This window comes from Apis florea, unplaced genomic scaffold, assembly GCF_048593485.1.
Source record: "Apis florea isolate Af1SG1 unplaced genomic scaffold, ASM4859348v1 contig_3068_pilon, whole genome shotgun sequence".
NCBI classification, from domain to species: Eukaryota; Metazoa; Arthropoda; class Insecta; order Hymenoptera; family Apidae; genus Apis; species Apis florea.
In genome coordinates this window covers 2,155,422-2,175,066 of record NW_028256700.1, presented here as the reverse complement: position 1 = coordinate 2,175,066, position 19,645 = coordinate 2,155,422, and the positions used below count along the sequence as shown (strand labels likewise).

General features: G+C 22.6%; 3 protein-coding genes across 8 annotated transcripts; 2 read left to right on the top strand and 1 right to left on the bottom strand.

The window, feature by feature from the left end:
- Window positions 1–2,386: 2,386 nt before the first annotated feature.
- Window positions 2,387–5,747, bottom strand: LOC100871525 (protein obstructor-E). Its single transcript, XM_003690921.3, has 5 exons — window positions 5,304–5,747; window positions 3,743–3,937; window positions 3,216–3,400; window positions 2,648–2,880; window positions 2,387–2,559 (listed from the first exon to the last, which is right to left on the bottom strand). The coding sequence occupies exons 1-5, from the start codon at window positions 5,350–5,352 to the stop codon at window positions 2,523–2,525; spliced, it is 699 nt and encodes a 232-aa protein (XP_003690969.1). The 5' UTR covers window positions 5,353–5,747; the 3' UTR covers window positions 2,387–2,522.
- Window positions 5,748–7,283: 1,536 nt separating this feature from the next.
- On the top strand, window positions 7,284–11,627 carry LOC100871407 (SUZ RNA-binding domain-containing). Its single transcript, XM_003690920.4, has 4 exons — window positions 7,284–7,589; window positions 9,098–9,168; window positions 10,456–10,645; window positions 10,720–11,627. Exons 1-4 carry the CDS (start codon window positions 7,536–7,538, stop codon window positions 10,909–10,911), a joined length of 507 nt encoding a protein of 168 aa, XP_003690968.1. The 5' UTR covers window positions 7,284–7,535; the 3' UTR covers window positions 10,912–11,627.
- Window positions 11,628–11,770: 143 nt separating this feature from the next.
- Window positions 11,771–18,117, top strand: LOC100871294 (late secretory pathway protein AVL9 homolog). 6 transcript variants are annotated; one of them, XM_086908327.1, is made up of 11 exons: window positions 11,771–12,031; window positions 12,162–12,223; window positions 12,538–12,735; window positions 13,847–14,075; window positions 14,170–14,359; window positions 14,459–14,984; window positions 15,056–15,190; window positions 15,277–15,665; window positions 15,743–15,831; window positions 16,591–16,776; window positions 17,734–18,117. In XM_086908327.1, the coding sequence occupies exons 4-11, from the start codon at window positions 13,946–13,948 to the stop codon at window positions 17,754–17,756; spliced, it is 1,668 nt and encodes a 555-aa protein (XP_086764453.1). In that variant the 5' UTR covers window positions 11,771–12,031; window positions 12,162–12,223; window positions 12,538–12,735; window positions 13,847–13,945; the 3' UTR covers window positions 17,757–18,117. The 6 variants fall into 6 exon arrangements, 5 of the variants coding, with proteins under 5 accessions (XP_086764453.1, XP_086764454.1, XP_086764452.1 ...); XM_086908328.1 differs by lacking the exon at window positions 17,734–18,117 and having other exon boundaries at window positions 16,591–17,015; XM_086908326.1 differs by having other exon boundaries at window positions 11,917–12,223; window positions 14,468–14,984.
- Window positions 18,118–19,645: the final 1,528 nt, after the last annotated feature.

The window sequence follows — 19,645 nt, the reverse complement described above, 5'->3', positions numbered from 1 at the left end:
TATGCAATCAATGCCATTTATCGCCTTCATAATCCCAATTAATTCCTCCGCATTTAAATAGATTACACCATTTATTCATCTTCACTCTATTCAAAAAAAAATTATATTTCTCTATTTCTTCTAAACTTGATATAATCCAATGATAAATGATGAACATTTATGTATTTATATATTGTAAAATAAAAATCAAAAATACCAACCAAAATATCGAGAAAAAATTATAGTAATTAAAATTATTTCGTGTTATCGTTCAAACTATAAAAACGCACCAAAAAATAAAAAAAAACGATAAATTTTTTAAAAATGTACTAAAAGATACCTTTAAAAAAAATTTAACTTTTCGAAAAATATTCAAATTAAAAAAATCTTTAAATATAGCATAAAATAAAAAGAAACGTTTCGTAAATTAATAAAATGAAATTGCGATTAATAATTTTACGAATATTATAGCGAACGTAATTCGCGGCAAGACATTGCGTCGATTGTTATTGTACGTGTATCGATTGAACTCAGTCGATTTCCGTACACGAAACGGGACAGACGTGTTCTTTTCTCTTTTCCGAATAAGCGTTTTATCGATATACGATATATTCGATAAAAAAAATATTAAAATGTAAATGAGTGTTAAATAAATGAGATGATATCGAAGAGTGAAAATACGAGTAAATTATAAATACGTGAATTGAGAAAATCAACGATTAAATGTTTGCCGAATACAAGGATACGAAAATAAAGAATGAAACGAGTAAAATTTAAATATATAAAAAAAATAATATTAATAATAATCTTCCGAGTGATAAATGACATCTAAAAAAGAAAAAGAAAATAATATATATAATAATTAAAATCGATAAATGAAATATAAATTTCGAATCATCCGACTTCTTTTTTTAATTTCATTTTCGATATATATATTTTTTTTCTTTTTCTTTTTCTCTTACATTTCCAATATTAAAGTATCGTTAAAATTAAATTACCGAATTAAAATACCGTTTAATCGTAATTAACCGTATTAATCGTATAAGTCATAAATCGAATCTAAAATAATAAAAATTAGAAAAAACGTATAAAACTAACTTGAATAATCGTACGGAAAATAATCGTAAATAACGTATAAATACGTTTTCGAGAAAGAAAGAAAAAGAAATACGATAAACGATAAAGAAGAATAAAAAAAAAAAAGAGTAAAGAAATGATCCGATCGCGTAATTGTATCGTTATCGTTTTTCCTTCCTTTCTTTTTATTTAAAACGATGAAATAATGATATAACGTTCATCCGTAAACGATAATTTAGAATTTGAAAAAAAAAAAAAAAAAAGAAAAGAAAAGAAAAAAAAATTAAAAATTTTTTTTCGTCTTTAGTCTCGAGTGTTGTAATATAATATTAATTCGTATAATTAGAATGGATTAAAATTTCATTTAAAAAATTAAAAATAAAAAAACCAAAATGATCTGTATACGTACATATATCTTTGATACGAACTGAATAAAAAATTCGCGATAAAATACTAGTCGATACTTTCGATATTCGTTCGAGGTTTAATTTGAAATAATATTACCACCTTTTAATTTTAAGCATCGCGGATTGTATACGCGTTACTGTAAGCAACTATTCAACTATTTGCTTACTTATTTTTTACTTATATAGTTTTCGTTTGTTTTATTTATACCCTCTATATTTGTCATATATGTTTTATCTCTAATATCTAAACGCGATTTGCGAGAAATTATTTATTTATTTATTGTGATTTAATTGAATTGATTTTCTCTTTTAATATATTGAAACTCGTAGTTGATCAAATTTTATTTATTAATTTAACGTTACGTTGAACGATAAATGTAATGAAATAATTGCGAAATTTAATATCGAGAAAATTTTCCAATATTCGACGAATTTGTTATATTGATCTGTTGATGATGATAATTTTTTTTTATAAAAATTAAATAATTTCATCCAATATTTTCTTGTATTCTTCTTTTTTTTAACGCGATACGTTTTTAACGTATTAAATCTTTTTTGATAATGCGATCAATTTGACGAGAAATAATAAATTATTACGGAAGAAAGTTACTGTCGATACGCTTCGTTGGTTACCAGAAAAGAAAACAAATATCAAAAACATTTCGTACGTACTTTCACATTCCTGTCCTCGTATACGAATGATATCGACGCGATATATCGTTTGCTAAGAAAAATTTCCAAAGTATCGTTTTGAAAGAAAAATATGAAAAAATGTCATTGTTTCTATCTTGATATAAACTCGTTTCCCGTTCGTATCTCTCGTAGCGAATAATTATTCGTAATAATATGAATTTATTCTCGTATCATCGTTTTTCGTTTCGAGTCGAGATAGGTATTGGAAGACAAATCCAGCAAGATGTGAATAAGATAAAATAAAATTTTTTATTTATGAACAATGTCGATTGTCCTAACATTCGTGATTATACGTTGAACGAAGATGATATGATTTTAAAACGATGCAGAGATCCCGATGCGGGACATATAAATATGATACATTTTTTATGGTTTCTTATCGTCGTCTTTGTACCAATCCTCGCTATAAAAATATAAATATTCGTAATTATTTCCTTTATTTATTTTTAATTTTTATTTATTTTTATTTTATTTTCTCTCTATATATATACCAGCCGGGAACATTTTCCGGTGCATCGCATCTTTGCTGTTCCTCGTTATAAACGGTCCCATCGCTACAACCTTGTTCTCGTGGTGTTACTCCGTTCAAACAGACATAAAACTTCTGACAGTCATCCGGATGAGCGAATTTCGGATGATCAACGACCATTCCTCTTGTGTCCACTTGACTTTCTCTTGGACATTCGAACCCGTCTTTCAACTTTTTGTCTACTACTCCGCATCCCTGTCGAAGAAGAAATGGAATTTAATGCGAATGTATCGTCCATATTTTGTTCCGTTAATTTCTGTATATATATATATATATTAAATTATATTAAATATAATTATAATTATTAACTATATTAAATTATAATTATTAACGATAAATGATTGCTCTTGTAAATAATCATGCGAGTGATAAATTCCACGTTTAAAGACGTTCGATTGTCGATTTGAAATAATATACCACGATTATAAGTAATGCGAATTAATTACCGTCGAATTGGTTACGATATTACGGGCTGAAAAAATAGTAAAAATAGAACGTATATAAAGTAAAATATAAGAAAACTATTTTACTTCTCGACCAGCGCTGTCGGGCCAAACGCATGTTCCGCTATACTCGTCGAAATGTAATCCAGTGGTACATGTAATTTCGATAGCTTCGCCATCGATGCAATTATAAAAAATATTACAAACGGATGCATCTGGATGAGCGAAAAAACCGTTCCTTCGAGGACATTTCTTGGTCGGTTGAGGTGGTTCTGCGAACGTAAAAAAATATAACGGGAATTTAAAGCACTTTTGTTACTTATCGTTATCGTATCCTGTATGTCAAGGACATTAACCGCAAGAGCCAATGACACGCGTAACCTGTAACTTCTACTCGAGTAACTCTGTTTTATCCCGACGAATGTATAATTTTCGATACTTGATATTTGTATTTGTACTTGTTACAAAAATGTAAAAAATAATCAAAGATTTTTTCTTATTTTTATACCTGTTCTTCTACTTAATTAATTATTCTATTCTTATAATTTATCGCATTATCTTTAACGGGTTATTCGAAACGTATAAAGTGTAAAAATTATATCTAACGATCTTACGCAATTCAAGACGATCTCCACAATCAACGTTGAATACGTGATCGCATTTGTTTACTTTTCGATTCAAGGGATCGAAAACGAGTCCATCTGGACAAAGTTTCTCCGTGGCGATGCCATCGATGCATTCGTAATATTTGTCGCACTGTTTCGAATCTTCGTACTGGCCATCTTTACTCGGGCAATTGAACGCACCATCTGTAACACAATTTCACAAATGAATAAACTTTCTCTTATATTATTCGTTTTATACAGCGATATAATTTTTTTTAGTTTCTTCTTCTTTCTTTACATTCGTTTCTTCTTAAAACTTTTTTGATTTTATCGTATGATTATTCATATTATCCTATAATAATAAAAAAAGAAAAATTACGATACAACTCGTTTAAATATTAGAAATGCAACGAGAGAAGGAAAAGGGAAAAAAAAAATTTCTTAAATTTCTCTACGTTGTTTTATAATATTTACGCGTAATAACGAAAATCGGAACGCTTCGAGAAACGAATAAATAAGGAATAAATACGTGAGCGAAAATTTATATTTTATATTTTATATTGTGGTAACGTGAAAGACGATCGAAGTGGTCTAATCGTCTCTTCCATAAATTTCTTGTTGGTATTGTTTTATTTCTTTTTATATAATTTATCGGTTTTATATATATATATACACACACACACACACACACATCTTCGTATATATGTAACCATTTATAGGTACTTATGCAACATCATCGATATAATATGTAGTAGATTTGACATTTACGCTTTAGAAAGTTTGAATGTTTCTTACACACTCTCCTCTCAAGCAAAATGAATACATCTGGAACTTACTTACTAGAGACACGAACGTTTATTTTGCACGTGGAATGAACGATGAATTTTAGATTATATTTAAATAGTTAATAGTTAAATGATAATTATAAATATCGGACATTCAAAAGTAGTTGCTTACTTAAAAGTGTGACAAATTGTTATTCCGAATTGAAGAGAAAGTTTGAGATCTGTTTCGGTGAAATCATTCCTTTCGTTCTCGGTAATTAATGTTACGCTGTTTTTACTTTTACTTGAAAAATATATACAATACGATTCTAATGGTTTTATTTTTTTTTTTTTTTTTTTGCTTCTTGCGATATTTACGTATGATAATAATTTTTATATTGAAAAGGAAATTGCTTGTTTTTATGGATAAATTAAAATTAAAAAAAAAGAAAATACACGTTTACTACAAAAATAATATAATAAATAATAGATATTTGAAAAAAAGAAAAAAATCGTGTAGTTATAATGTCGTATCTGAATTAATTAATCGAAATTAAATATATTAATTTGAATTACATAATGAAATATTGAATACGATAAATATAAAATTAACACGATAGATACATGTACGCTTTAATAGCGAAAGGGATAATAAAAAGTTCGACAAAAATATTTTTAATATATTTATAATTTTAACGCGATCTTTTAAATTTTATTATTAATTTTATTATTAATATAAATTATTTATTATATCAAGTATTTTATTTTAAACTTTACGCGAAAGATTATTAAAATATGATACTTACGTGTTACAGCAACCACAGCCAATATCGTTACAAAATATACGTTAATCATATTTATCTTCTTCTTTTTCTATAATTTGATAAAAGTGATTCGCGCGATTTATCAAATCGACGATTATTCCAAACACTGATCACTGAGAAATAAACGATATATTTTGATCTTCTTTCGAATTGTGTCTCCTTCGCGAAACACTGCAGCTCCTTAACGACTCGTCATAGTCTATACCTTCTACCCCACTACATTTCTTCTTTACTTTCGCTTCGTCTTCATAGAATCGAGATTGATCGTCGGAACCACGCGCTTTTACTCTTCTTTCTCTTTTCTTGGTATGTATATTTTACATACCGATCGATAAAATAATCGCTATACTATCCATCATTAATCGCTGTTTTTATCATCTTCTTCTGTCCGTATCTTCTTCCGCATCTCCGTATTATTCTTCTCTTCTGTATATAAGAATTCAATTTATCGCAATATTTATAAATGATCGTTAGATTCTTTGAATTTCGAATGTTTCGAATAATCTGAATAATTACGATGCTGTTGATTGTTGTGTTTACACATATTCGTACTCTTTGATTCTTTTTCTAAATAATTTATTATAAATTACTATAATTTACTATAAATTTAATTTGATATATCAATGAGTAAATAGATAAATTAAATAGATAAATAATATTTATTTATCATTCGTTGTGTCGTTCGTTATGTATAAAACTGATTTTCTTTTTCAATTTATATGCGATCACTTATTCTCTTTTAATATTTTTCCTGCCACTTTTGCTTTATTTTTTTGCATTAACGTATCGTATCTTTCATTTTGATTTTCTACATTTTATCGATTAAACTTGTCATTATTTACATAAATTATTATGATAGATAGTATGTTTTTATAAACAATATTATATTATAAATATAATTATAAACGTAAGTGATTTATATTAATCCGGTTGAAAATTATCTTAATCCTCGATGGCTGTTTTAAAAGTTATATATATTCTAATATTATATTATACTATATTCTAAAAATAATATTTGTATTTATGGAATTTATCGAACCATAACTTCCCGAGAATTTCTATTTGTATTTTCTTTTTAAAAATAAAAATTCGCAGGACACTAATATTGTAAAAATTTTGAAAAATGATTTTACTTAATTTAATATTTTCGTTATATAAAATTTGTCTTATGAAATATAAAAATAATTCTTCTAGTCGATTATTTAAAACGAAACTAATCGTATGTTTGATCCATTGATCGATAGGATAAATTTTGGAAGCGCTTGAAATATTCCAAATACTTCGATGACTTTCGTTATTTGTGAAAATTTTAAAGTAATTCGAATCGATTATTGGATCGAAAATACATCGATAAATGTAAATAAGATTAAAAGATTAATCCATTATGAAAGATATGTATATTATAGTATTATTACAAATCTTTGTATGTATGTTAGAAGACAATAAGAAATCTAATAAATTACACATACTTGTTTACGCGTACATTGAAATATATATTTCGTATCCTAATCTTTATGTACAATGCTATATTATAAGCAGCCAACGTGGCAGCAATATGTTCAAGATGGTATGGACATATTTTCAGATGAATTCTTTCATTTATTATTATTAATGCGATCGTTATATTAATTAAAAACTTAATTAAATTATAAAATTCTTAATTGCTATTTTTTTCTAAGTTTTTCTTTGTTAAGAATCGTCAAATTTGCGATTTATTTATCTCACGGAAAAAAAGGAAACAAAGATATATAGATATCCATATCAAAATATTATAAAAACAAACAATTAAATAACGAAAGAAAATGAAAATATGCAAAAATAATTGGAATAAATTATAATAAAATTAAAGTTAAAGTAAAAACACAATTTATGTATAATTCGTATATTATTTACCAATATAATATATATATTATATATTATATTATAGATATACTAATTTTAAGTGTATAAATTTTAGCCCACTACACGTATATTAGTGTAAAATATAATTTGAATGTGGCGCTAAAAAGAAATTTATCTAGGAAATATTCGATCCTTTTATTTGGCTAATATGATACATAATATAACTATTTTAATATCTCTCTTACCAAAAAATATCTTCATATACATATGCCAATCTTATAGATGTATGTATACGTTCCTTGATTCATGCGAATGCTATTAAGTTTTTCAAGGTGATTTGTAAAAGTTAAAAATAAGTGCATAATTCAAAAAATGTCAACTATGGATGATGTTCTTGAAAGTTGGGAAGAAATTGAAGAATCAGAGGTAAATTATTTTTTACGTTATATTTGAGACGATATTCTTTGAAGTTGATTTGATAATGAAATAATTACCTTAACCTCTACAATGAATAACATTTTTGTTTTGAAGGATTAATTTTAAATTTAACACTTTGATGATATAATTTTAAATATTATAGTCATAAAATCAGATTATTTTTTAATTACGTTTATATATAAATTAATTGCTATTGAATAAATGTATCCATATGGTCAATGATATTTATTGATAAAACAAAAATATATTTTATTTGAAAATCTACATTTTGATTTGTTTAAACTTATATTAATTATAATATGTTGTTACACTTTTGATATATGTATGCGTACACGTATGTGAAAATAATATGGAACATGAAATACAAGGTATTTTAAAGCTAATATTAAATTACTTAACGTAATGAACAGAAGTATTGATACAATATGTGATTTGATATATAAGAATTTATAACTGTTGAAAAAGTTAAAATTTATATTTCTTTCTTCTTGTGTTCTTATTCGTTTATATATAAAAATATAAAATTGCCAATAAAAATTTTTTTTTTTTAATATCTCTCATATTATGATTGAATGAAAACATTGGCATATAAATATGAAACTTTATTTACATATTAATTATATATTATTTACAAAAAAATATAAGAACATAATTTAATGATTAAAAAGATCAAAAAAATCATTTTTTACTCTTAACTTTATTCTATAAATATTTTTTAATTAAACATCTAAAATAATTATAAAATGATAGATTATTTATATTATTAAAAAGAGAAAATGAGAAAATAGTTTATGTAATTCAAAATTCGGAAATAATAAATATAAATAAAATAATTACAAAATTTGTATAAAATTTTAAAATTGTAGAAAAGTTAAATTTATTATTTAACTTTTATATTTGATAAAGCAATAACAATAATTATTATTTATTATTCAATAATAGGTTGCAAAATTTGAATCTAAACCTCATAGATTTAAGAAAAAATTTCTGAACATTATATATAAAATATAAAATTTAAATAATTATTTTATTATCTATTTTTAAAAAATGGAACAAAATCAATGAAATATTATCTATCTATTTTTCAAATAGATTAAAGGAAATATTAAAATGCACAATTTTTATATTATATAAAAATCAATTTGGTTTTTATACAATTTAATGCAACATGCATAATATATAACATATGTAACATATAATAATACAGCACACGATATATGTTATGTCATTTATTTATACAATTATGCAAGAATTATTTCAAGAAAACAATTCAATGATAATGATGAAAAAATTTTTTTAGATAATTACGTATGTTCATACATTTATTTATAAATTTTTTCAGCATTGTTTAATTTAATCAAATAACATTATTATACATATAATATTTTAGTTTAAATGTAATATTTGTATGTGTGAATATATATATATATATATGTTATATACAATTTGTTAAATATTATTATATTATTATAAATTTAAAATTTGATGAGTTTTAGGTACTCAACAAAAGATTGGATGCTCTTCAGTTAAATACAGTAGAAGCATTAGAGGAAATAGAATCTTCTAGGTGAGATTAGTTTATTTAATTATTAATTATAAAATAATTCATATTTTCATTCATAAATTTAAAAAAAGAATAAAATGAAATTTTTAAGAATTACTATAATGTATTAAGTATTGGGTTGAATGAAAAGTTATTGAATTATTGAATGAATTGTAGGATATTATGATATTTTATCGTATAATTTTTATTTAATTTTTTTTTTTTGTTATAAAAATTATTACAAAATGTTAATTAATAAAGTGCATATTTGATTCTTATTCCTTTATAAGTTTCAGAGAATCAATCACAATCTTACAAACAGTAAAGAATGTTTGTGAAATATATGGAGAATGTCTTATTAAGATTTGAAAATAATAAAATTTTTTCAAAAGTATCGATCAAGAGATTTTGATATATGGACCACCATACTCTGAGAGACCAAAAAAAGAATGATTTGTCGGTAATATGTTGTAAATCATTATTAAAGAATTTAATTTCAATATTTTCCAAATGTGTATTGTTGAAATCTTCTATTATTTTGCAATGATTGTGAGTTTTATCATTTGTTATATGAATATATTGGATTATATATAACAAAGAACTTCTTTGAGAAATCTACGTACAACGGAAAACATTTTTTAAATAAATATTAATTAAATGTAGATAATGAACTTGAAATAAATAGCAAATCAAAGAAAAAGAAAATTTTATATCTAACAAAAGATTATAATTTCATAAAATTTACGGAAATATCGCATCGAAAAGGAATCGTATTTTATTAAGATTATGTATATATTCTATTAATGATAAATATACTATTTATGAAATAAAATAGGAAATTATGAAAAGTATTCCATATTTATTGAAAATAATATTATCGTTTATTCGAATTGCTTGCAAAATCATCCAAATGAAAAAAATGTATATAAAGTTTAAATAAAGAAAGAAATAAAAAACCTGAAATATTGATGAGTTGGAAAAGAATGAAAAAATAATATTATTGATTGAACAATTCATTTTATATAAAAGTAATATAATGATATGTAATAAAGAAAAAAAAGAGTAAAAACTTTTTACTCAACCCAATATATTAATATAATATATAATTTTATAAATAAATCTGAAAACATTAATATAAAGATATTAAAAAAGCGCAATTTTAAGAAATTTACAATTATAATTTATACTAAATATTAAAAATAAAGAAATATTAATGGTATAAAAGTATTATTGTAAGATGTTATGTCTACGTATTTTTCGCATCTTTTTTTTTTTTTATAATCGTAACATTTTGTGATTATAATGCCTTAGCTTCAAAACCAGTCACAATTCGAGTACCAGAATGATAATGTTAGGGGAAGATGGTATGAGATCTCAATATGTACCTCCAAAACCGACGGTAAAAATTTTGAAAAGACCTTCGAGAGATTCGCAAGGTAGTGGTGATGGACCATTAGTGAATGGAGATAAGCCAAAACATCCTATTAAATCTTTGAAACAGGTATATTTTTAATATTTTGAAATGATATTTATGTAAAAAAAAATTATAATATAAATAATTAAAATTATTTATAGAGGGAACAAGAATATGCGGAAGCGAGAAAAAGAATTTTAGGTGAAGAAAAAAGTCCGGAGGAAAAGTTAATGCAAGAAATAAATAAAATTCAACCAAAATCGACGATTCCGAGTAGTAGTGGATTACCAAGTAATATTCTTCGTATGCCTATTGGACCAGATGGAACACGGGGATTTAATGTACGCAGGTAGCGCGTCTTCCAGGGATCAACTCTTTCCACCCATCCTTTTCCTCCTCTTCCTTCTTCTTAACACAGGGAAGAGAGGCAGCTATGAGGCTGATGGCAGAAAACAAGAATAATATTTCTGACCGAATATAAGCATAGTGCTCCTACTATTTTGAATGGAGCCTAATATAAACTATGCTGTGGAATATTGCTAAACAGACACGATAATATAAAAAGATCAAGACTATAAATTGGCGAAGTTAAGTCATAGATGTGGTAATGTTTCTCACTGGTGAAATATTGTCCATTTTGTTAATATATATTATGTTTAACAGAAATTTTTAATTAAAATAATTAAAATCTACAACTATCGTAAAATCTACAACTTTTTCATAATTGCAATATGATATAAATTAATTTATTTTCTATAACTGTATATGTTTTTCAAGTTATTGAAACAGATTGTATAATAAAAAATTTCTCTTTATATCTGTTCGTTATATTTGAATAATTAATTGTTTTCTTATTAATTTTATTTTTCCGCATTTTATAAATAGAGTAAGTGTTATTATATTATAAGCAGAAAAATGTGATTTTACAAATACGTATAATTTTTTAATTTTTAAATATATATTTCTATTAAACGAATATTATATTTACATTTATATAATAATTATCGATTGAAAATATTTTTCTATCTAATAAAATTGATATTAATGAATAAATTTATCTTCTAATAAATCTTACGATAAAATCTTATTTAAAAAAAAATATCCAACAATTTTAAAAATAATTATTTATATAATTTTAATTAATATTTCTCGATATGTCAAATTTATGTTGTGTCGTAAATAAAAAAATTATCAAAAAATTTTTTTTGGTCCATGATTTGTTTTATTATTAAATTGTATACATTCGATATAATTAAAGTATTTTAATACATTATAAAAAATGATGAAAAATATTGTTTTATGAAATATATTTATTTTATAAAATGAATGCTTTATATTTTTTATATTAACATACATTTATTATTGAAAATTTAATAATATGCCATAAATACGATAAATCGTGTAGTTGGTATACATGAAAGTAACATGGTGGTTAAGAGCGCGTGCTAAGTATAAGTTTGTGTAGTTTAACTGGTAATAAAAAAAAATATATATATATATATTTTTTTCTTCTCTAAAATAACGAAATAAATTAAATTAAACGACGAAAAATTGTGTAAGATATATAATTAGTTTAATGTAATACATTCTTAAAATATGGCAGAATCAATTGGACCAATACTTCATGTGATTGTCGTCGGATTTCATCACAAAAAAGGATGTCAAGTAAATATATTACTTACTATTTTGATTAAAAATATTCATTAATTATAATTTTTAAGAAACATATTACATTATATATTTTTCATAATAAAAGATACTATTTGATATATCATATTATTTAAATTTTATAAATTCAAAAATTTCAACTTTATAACATTTATATAAAAAATAGTTCTAATAGCGTTTATATAAATTTATAAATATTTATTTAAATAACCATAATTATGATTATATTATTTAACGATATTTTAAAATTAAGTATAATGTATTTTATTTATAATATTTATAAATGTTAACTATACTTATATTGATATTAGGTAGAGTACTCGTTTCCTCCTTTGGTACCTGGAGCTCCAAACGAATGTCCATTAGGATGGAAATATTTACCAACTCTTGCTCTGCCAGATGGATCTCATAATTATGATGAAGATACAGTTTATTTTCATTTGCCTAGTCTGAATAATCCAAAATGTACAATATATGGCATTTCATGCTTTAGACAAATTCCTGTTGAGGTAATTAAAATTTTATATTTTATTTTCATCATTTAATAAAATATTATAAATTATTTTGTAAACATAAGACATAAAAAAAAACATTCCAAATTAAATAGGTTAATGATACTTATAAAATTTTTAATAAGATGAATCTAATTTTATCATTAAAGATTTGATTTTTATAAATCATAGATTATTATGTCATATCATATTTATTATATAAATATATATAAATAACATCATGTCATATTATAAAATCTATTGAAATTTTAAAATAATATCTGTATTTTTATGTATATTAATTTTGTTCAATGATATTAATATTAAATATTCTTAATGAAATTAAATTTTATTAAATAATAAATACAAACAATAACAAAAAATAATAAGTACAAAAATGAAAAACAATAATTATTATAATAAATCATAATAATATTATAAATGATGCGCATTAAAGAGAATATTATTAAATAGTTATATTAAATATTGTTAAATTTAAGAAAATATGATATTAAATAAGATTAAACTCTATTATTGTAATAAAATCAATTATGTTTCATTTATAAATATGTAATAAATATGTAATTAATATTTTTTAAATTTAATATCATATCTAATGATTTATTTGATAAGATATTCGAGAAGTAGGAAAGATAAATTATATAATAAAATGATAACTGATCAAATATATTCTATTTAAAAATATATTCTAAATTTTATTAACATCTTTCTTTTTCTTCTTTTTTTTTTAATTTTAGAAATTTGTTTGTATTTTTTTTTTTTTTTTAATTCAATATTAATCAAATATCAAAATTAATTGTATAAAATATCTATAAAAATTTTATTTTGAGAACAAATTTTATTTACATTTGAAAAATGAACACATTTTTATATGAAAAATAATTTTTTTTCTATTTTAAAAAAATTGAAGGAAATAATGGAATATAATCCTATATGTATGCTATAACTTTTCCATGATGACATTTGTATATGTATATTTATAAAAAAAGTTTTTTTTTCCTTGGAAACTATGCGAATTAAAAATTCATCTTCTATAATCACAGTTTTATGAAAAATATATTATTTAAATATTTTCTGAATAAATGTAAAACATATTATTTATTTTCAGAAATTAAAAAATCGTACATCCGACATAACAAGAGGTACTGTTCAAAAATCTGTTTGTGTTTTAAGTACTTTACCATTATATGGTCATATTCAAGTAAAAATGGCTTTGATAACGCATGCATATTTTGAAGAAGGTGACTTTAGTAAAGTATCATTATTAGAAGATACTTATCATCATCTCAATTCTTGTATGAGTTGTGAGAGTCAAATACCACCACAAATATTTGTTGGTAATTATGAATTATTGGACATTTTTAAATGAATCATGTAAATAAAAATAGTTTAAATAAACATCCTTTATATAAAAGAATTTAATATTTATAGGATTGTCTGCTAGAGATTTCATATTACAATTTCGTCACAAAGTTCTTTTATTGTTTAAACTACTTTTGTTAGAAAAAAGAATAGTTTTTTATCAATCACCGGTTCAACCATTATGCGCTGCAATATTAACATTACTTTCATTGTATCCTGGTATGATAGAACATGGTTTGCAACAAGCTGCTTGTGTTAGGTATTATATATTCTAAAAAAATATATTTTTTCTATAATTATATTATTTTTATTACTTATACTTTATTGTTTTCTTTCTTTTTTTTTTTTTTTTTTTAAGAACATCTAGACCCATGTCTCCTATTCCTACATTTGATGAAGAAGAAATATCGATAAATACTACTATCGATAATAATTTATCTTCTACAAATTGTATCAAAGATGGTATATCTGATAGAGTAACACATATTAATGGTAATTCTGATAGAAATTCATTATGTATAAATGATAATAAAGCTATTGAAACTATGGAAGGTAAATGTATGGATGAATTAAAAAATGTAACAGTACAAAAGAATAATAATGAAAATGAAAATTTAAATATGAAAGTCATTGAAGTTAATTCAGCACAAGAATGTTCCAATGTGGAAGAAAATAATTCTGTATATTCTTCAAAATCAAATGATAATATGCATAGAGTGCAGAGTATACATACAATTACATTAAGTACAACAGATACTGATAATACATTACCACGTGATACAAGTAACGACGCACTTTCTGATGCACGTTTAACAAATAATATTACCCAAATTGCACATATAAATCCTGAATTATGTGGTTTACCTTTAAATATATTTACAAAGGTATGGAAATTAATAATATTATCAATGTATAATATATATTAAATTATTAATTAATTATTTATATTTTTAAGGGATATTTATGTTTACCATACTTATCTTTACCATATCTGGATCTTTTGGCAGATATTAATGTTAGAGGATACATAGTAGGTGCAACGAATGTTTTATTTAAACAGAAAAAACAACTTATTGATGTATTAGTAGAGGTAAGTTTCAAATAGAATAAAAAAAAATGAAATAAAAATATTTGAACAAAAAATATTATACTAGCAACAACTTATTTTATAACAAGGTTGAAAATACTCGAATAGAAACAAGTGACCCGGAATTAAGAAGACAATTGCATCTTACAACTGAAGATCTAAGATTTGCTGATTATATAGTAAGACATGTCTCGGAGCCACGCAAAGATATTTTTTTGGATGGTGTAGGATGGGAAGGAGGAGACGAATGGATTAGAACTCAATTTCGGGTTTATTTATTGAGCATGTTAAGAACATCGATGCAACAAGATAGTAGACAATCTGATCATTATAATTCTGCATTTATAGCTGCTTGGCGCTTAACGAATAATTATAAGATATGGAATAGTTCTAATAAACCAGAAATTAATAATATAGAACCAGGTCATCCATTTGCTGGACAACTATCTGTTCAAGATATGAAATTACGATTATCGCAGTAAGTATTTAATAATCTCGATAATAAAAATAGAGAATGAATGTGTAAAAAAAAAAAAAGAAACGCGTTTCTTCTAGTACAATGCAAAATACAGAAAGTGGTAGAAAATTGAATCAAGCAATGGCATCAACTGGACGAGCGGTTGCGACAACTGGAAAAGCAGTTGGTAAGTTTAATATTTATATATATATATATATATATATATGTTAGATACATCTAGCTTTAAAATTTTGAAATATGTATTTTTTACTGGATATACTGGAAGTAAACAATACATATTCCGAAATTTTAAAACTTTAATTATTTATATAATGTACGTGATATATTTAAAATGCGTATAAAATGAATTATATAAATAAGAAAATTATACAGAATACATTTTAAAAGACAATTATAAAAAGTTCTCGCCCCGATGCAAGTGATAACGAGAGAAAAAAAATATCTATGCGCGTGCGTGCAAAATGATTATTGTTTCAAAAAAAATAATTATATGATATGTAAAAGTCCATAATGAGACTAATGCATATTCCAATAAATAAAGGAAATAAGAAAAAATATATTTAAAAAAACTAAAAAATAAGTATATTAAAATATAAAAAAATGTGTACATTTGGATGGAATATCAATTGAATTTATGTATTATACACACTTTTAAAAAACATCAATTTAAACAATTGAAACAGAATATTTATATTGTCAGAATTATAAGATTTTAACAAAAAGAAATAGAATTTCTATAAAATAAAATGGAATAAAATAAAAAAAAGAAATTTTGTGGAGAATAGCATCGAAAAAAATTTCTTTTTTATTATTTTTTTTATTTCTTTCAATAATTAATTATATTTTAAACAATTTTTCTTGATATTTCTATAAATTAATAAAATTTAAAAATAAAAAGAAAAATATTTATTTTCTTATTTGTTAGGTGGTGCATTATCACAAGCTAAAGGAGCTTTTTCTAACTGGTGGAGTACATTAACAACAGTTCAACCTGTAGAGGAAGGAAAGACCACGGACAATCAAACTTCGACTATACATCAAACGCTTTCAAATATGGTTAACAAAACTGCTGTGGAAGATGACGAAATTAATATGACTACTAACAATACAGGTTTAGAGGAATGATTGATACAAATTAATACAAAGACTTATATCAATTCCAATTATTTTTTAGAATAACTATAAAACTAATTTTTTTTTTTTTTAAATCTACAAGGGAAAAAATCCCGAAGTGATTAGTACCAATTTTGATGAAATTTTAATATATATAGTAATTCACAAAAATATTGGATATTTATTTTTTTCTTTTAACGGCAATTATCTCTAGATAAATAAATAACAATAATAATATTTAGGTACTCTTTTTTTTTTTTAATAATTTAATATACCTTTGTATACATATAAAATTATTTCTATAAAATATCAGATTTTTAATCTTTAATAACACGCTGTAATGTTGGTATATAAAATAATAATTAATAGAAGTTCAAAGAAAAAAATTTTTTTTAAGATATGAAAACATATCGAAATCGATGAAAAATAATTTATTAGATTTTAAATAATATTAGATTTTATATGACATTTTCTATCTAATTATAATCTAAATTAAATATCATTACTATTTTTTTATAATAAAACATTTTATATGTGCAATATCAAATATAATAATATAATAATTTTTTTTTAATTTGCAAGAAAGTAAAAAAAATTAATTTATATTTTATACTTTCATATATAGTTTATGTACATCAATATTCATACACACAATATATATTCATCTAACATTTAAAAAATCTAATTTTTCGTATATAATTTATAAAAAAAAAAATTATTTTCAAATCTTATCATTCAATTAAAAATTAATAATTTAAAATTATAAGATTCGTCTATTAGTATCATTTTTTTTTGTCGACGCCCAAGATATTGGACCAATTAACATTAATAATGATTTTCGCCTTCAATGTGGATAATTGACGTTAAAAATATCCAATATTTTTTTTTTTTAATATTACATAAAACAAAATTAATATAAACATTTTAATACTAAATTATTTTTCATCAATATTAGCAATATTCGTCACTTCGGGATGAATCCTAGATGTAAAAGTCTGAAATTTGAACATCCGTACCCAATAAACAGAAGAAATACGAAGGATTATCGAGGGTGCCTTAGCGGAATTGCTTAGGTCACAGTTACCTAGCCAAAAAACTTGAATTTCGTACATTTGCTGCTGCCTGGACCCTCATTTTTTCTGGATCCTATAAAAGTGATAGTATATTTACTATACATATTCATAACACATATTCATAACAATAACAGGTATGTAAAACAAAAAATTTAATTATTTCTGAGAAATAGTTCAATAATTAATTATAAAAACAGCAAATAGTATAGAAAAGTTGTTCTTGTAATAAAATTTTGAATACTAAAATATATCAACCTGTAATATGATGAAAGATAGTATAAAGTATATTAATATAAAATATTAATATTTTTTCTATTATTTAATTAATAATTATTTTCTTTTCATAATTACTGATCTTTCTAATCGAAAAAGGTGATCTTATTAAGCAAATATAACTTATTATGCAACAATATTTATACTTATTTATGTAGTATAAAATATTTTTTATTGATAATATAATTAGATCTATTTCTTATGTATATATTTAAATATATTTTGTACGTATATGGCAAAAAATATTTAAATGATTAATTAAAAACATTTAATCTATTTATAATAATGCAGTATTATTTCAGTAATATTTCAATAATATTATATTTTAGAATATATATTTTAAAATCAGAATTTCCCAGATTTAATTTCAAAAGTTTTTTAGGTATAAGAAATACTGCATATAAAATAAATTATGTTGTAAAATTTATTGTAAATGTGATATTTCTATTTAAATTTTCTAAATTATATTCATAATTATTAATCATCGGAAAAAAATATTTTATGTAAAATTTCAAAAAGAACATTCAGTAATGATCATTCCTCTTTTTCTTATATAAACTCTAATTCGAAAGTTTTTGTGAAAAAGATTATATTGATGAATTCTTTTTAAATATCGTAGTAGAAAAAGTAAAAAACAAAAATTATTTAATAATTTAACAATAGTAATAAATTATTCAACAAAAGAAATATTTTATGTATTGGCAAATATATATTTTCGGAGAAAATTAAAAAAATTAAAATAATAATAATATGTTTTGTAAATAAAGCACATTTGTAGCATTTACGTGTTTTATTTATTTGCAGTATTTTTTATATAAATACCATAAAAAAAATTAATTAGACCATGATATAAATCATTAGAATTTATTAACTATCAAAAATATAAACTTTGAGCTTATATTATATATTATAAAATAATATATACTATTATATACTATAAAAAAAAACAAATTACAAAATTTAGAAATAATAATATTTTTATCTTGAATATCTTAATTCTTCCAGTATTCTTATAATTATAGATATATTATATTATATTATATATTATATACTATATACCTCGTTATAATAATAATGGAAAAATCAAAATATTCAAGATAAAAATTATATATATATATATATATATATAAAGAAGCATTTGAACTTTTATAATTTCAATGATTTTTATAATTTCAAAATTTCAAAAAGCAATAAATTTTTGTTTATAATATATTTTTTTATATTTGGATCAATTATATATGAGATATAAGAAAGTAGTTATTTACATTATATTAAATATATATAATAAATCTTAATATGCAATTAACAATATATGAAAATGTTTAAATAAAATAGAAATATATAAAATAATTATTCTTATGTTTATAACACAATGTAAAAGTGATAATTATTAGTGAACTTTGCATAGTTACAAAAATATGTATTGCACAATAAAAAAATTTTATTAAAGAAATTGGAAAAAATTCAAATAAAATAATAGTATTTATAAAATGTATGGATTTTATTTCTATTTGAATAATA

Coding starts and splice junctions, on each gene's coding strand:
- LOC100871525 (XM_003690921.3), bottom strand. CDS start 5,352: ATGATTAACGTATATTTTGTAACGATATTGGCTGTGGTTGCTGTAACA. Junction 3,401..3,742: donor TGGAGATCGTCTTGAATTGC/GTAAGATCGTTA, acceptor TTACGTTCGCAG/AACCACCTCAACCGACCAAG. Junction 2,881..3,215: donor CCGACAGCGCTGGTCGAGAA/GTAAAATAGTTT, acceptor CTTCTTCGACAG/GGATGCGGAGTAGTAGACAA.
- LOC100871407 (XM_003690920.4), top strand. CDS start 7,536: ATGTCAACTATGGATGATGTTCTTGAAAGTTGGGAAGAAATTGAAGAA. Junction 7,590..9,097: donor AAGAAATTGAAGAATCAGAG/GTAAATTATTTT, acceptor GATGAGTTTTAG/GTACTCAACAAAAGATTGGA. Junction 9,169..10,455: donor GAGGAAATAGAATCTTCTAG/GTGAGATTAGTT, acceptor ATAATGCCTTAG/CTTCAAAACCAGTCACAATT.
- LOC100871294 (XM_086908324.1), top strand. CDS start 12,155: ATGGCAGAATCAATTGGACCAATACTTCATGTGATTGTCGTCGGATTT. Junction 14,985..15,055: donor CTTTAAATATATTTACAAAG/GTATGGAAATTA, acceptor TATATTTTTAAG/GGATATTTATGTTTACCATA. Junction 15,191..15,276: donor TTATTGATGTATTAGTAGAG/GTAAGTTTCAAA, acceptor TTTTATAACAAG/GTTGAAAATACTCGAATAGA.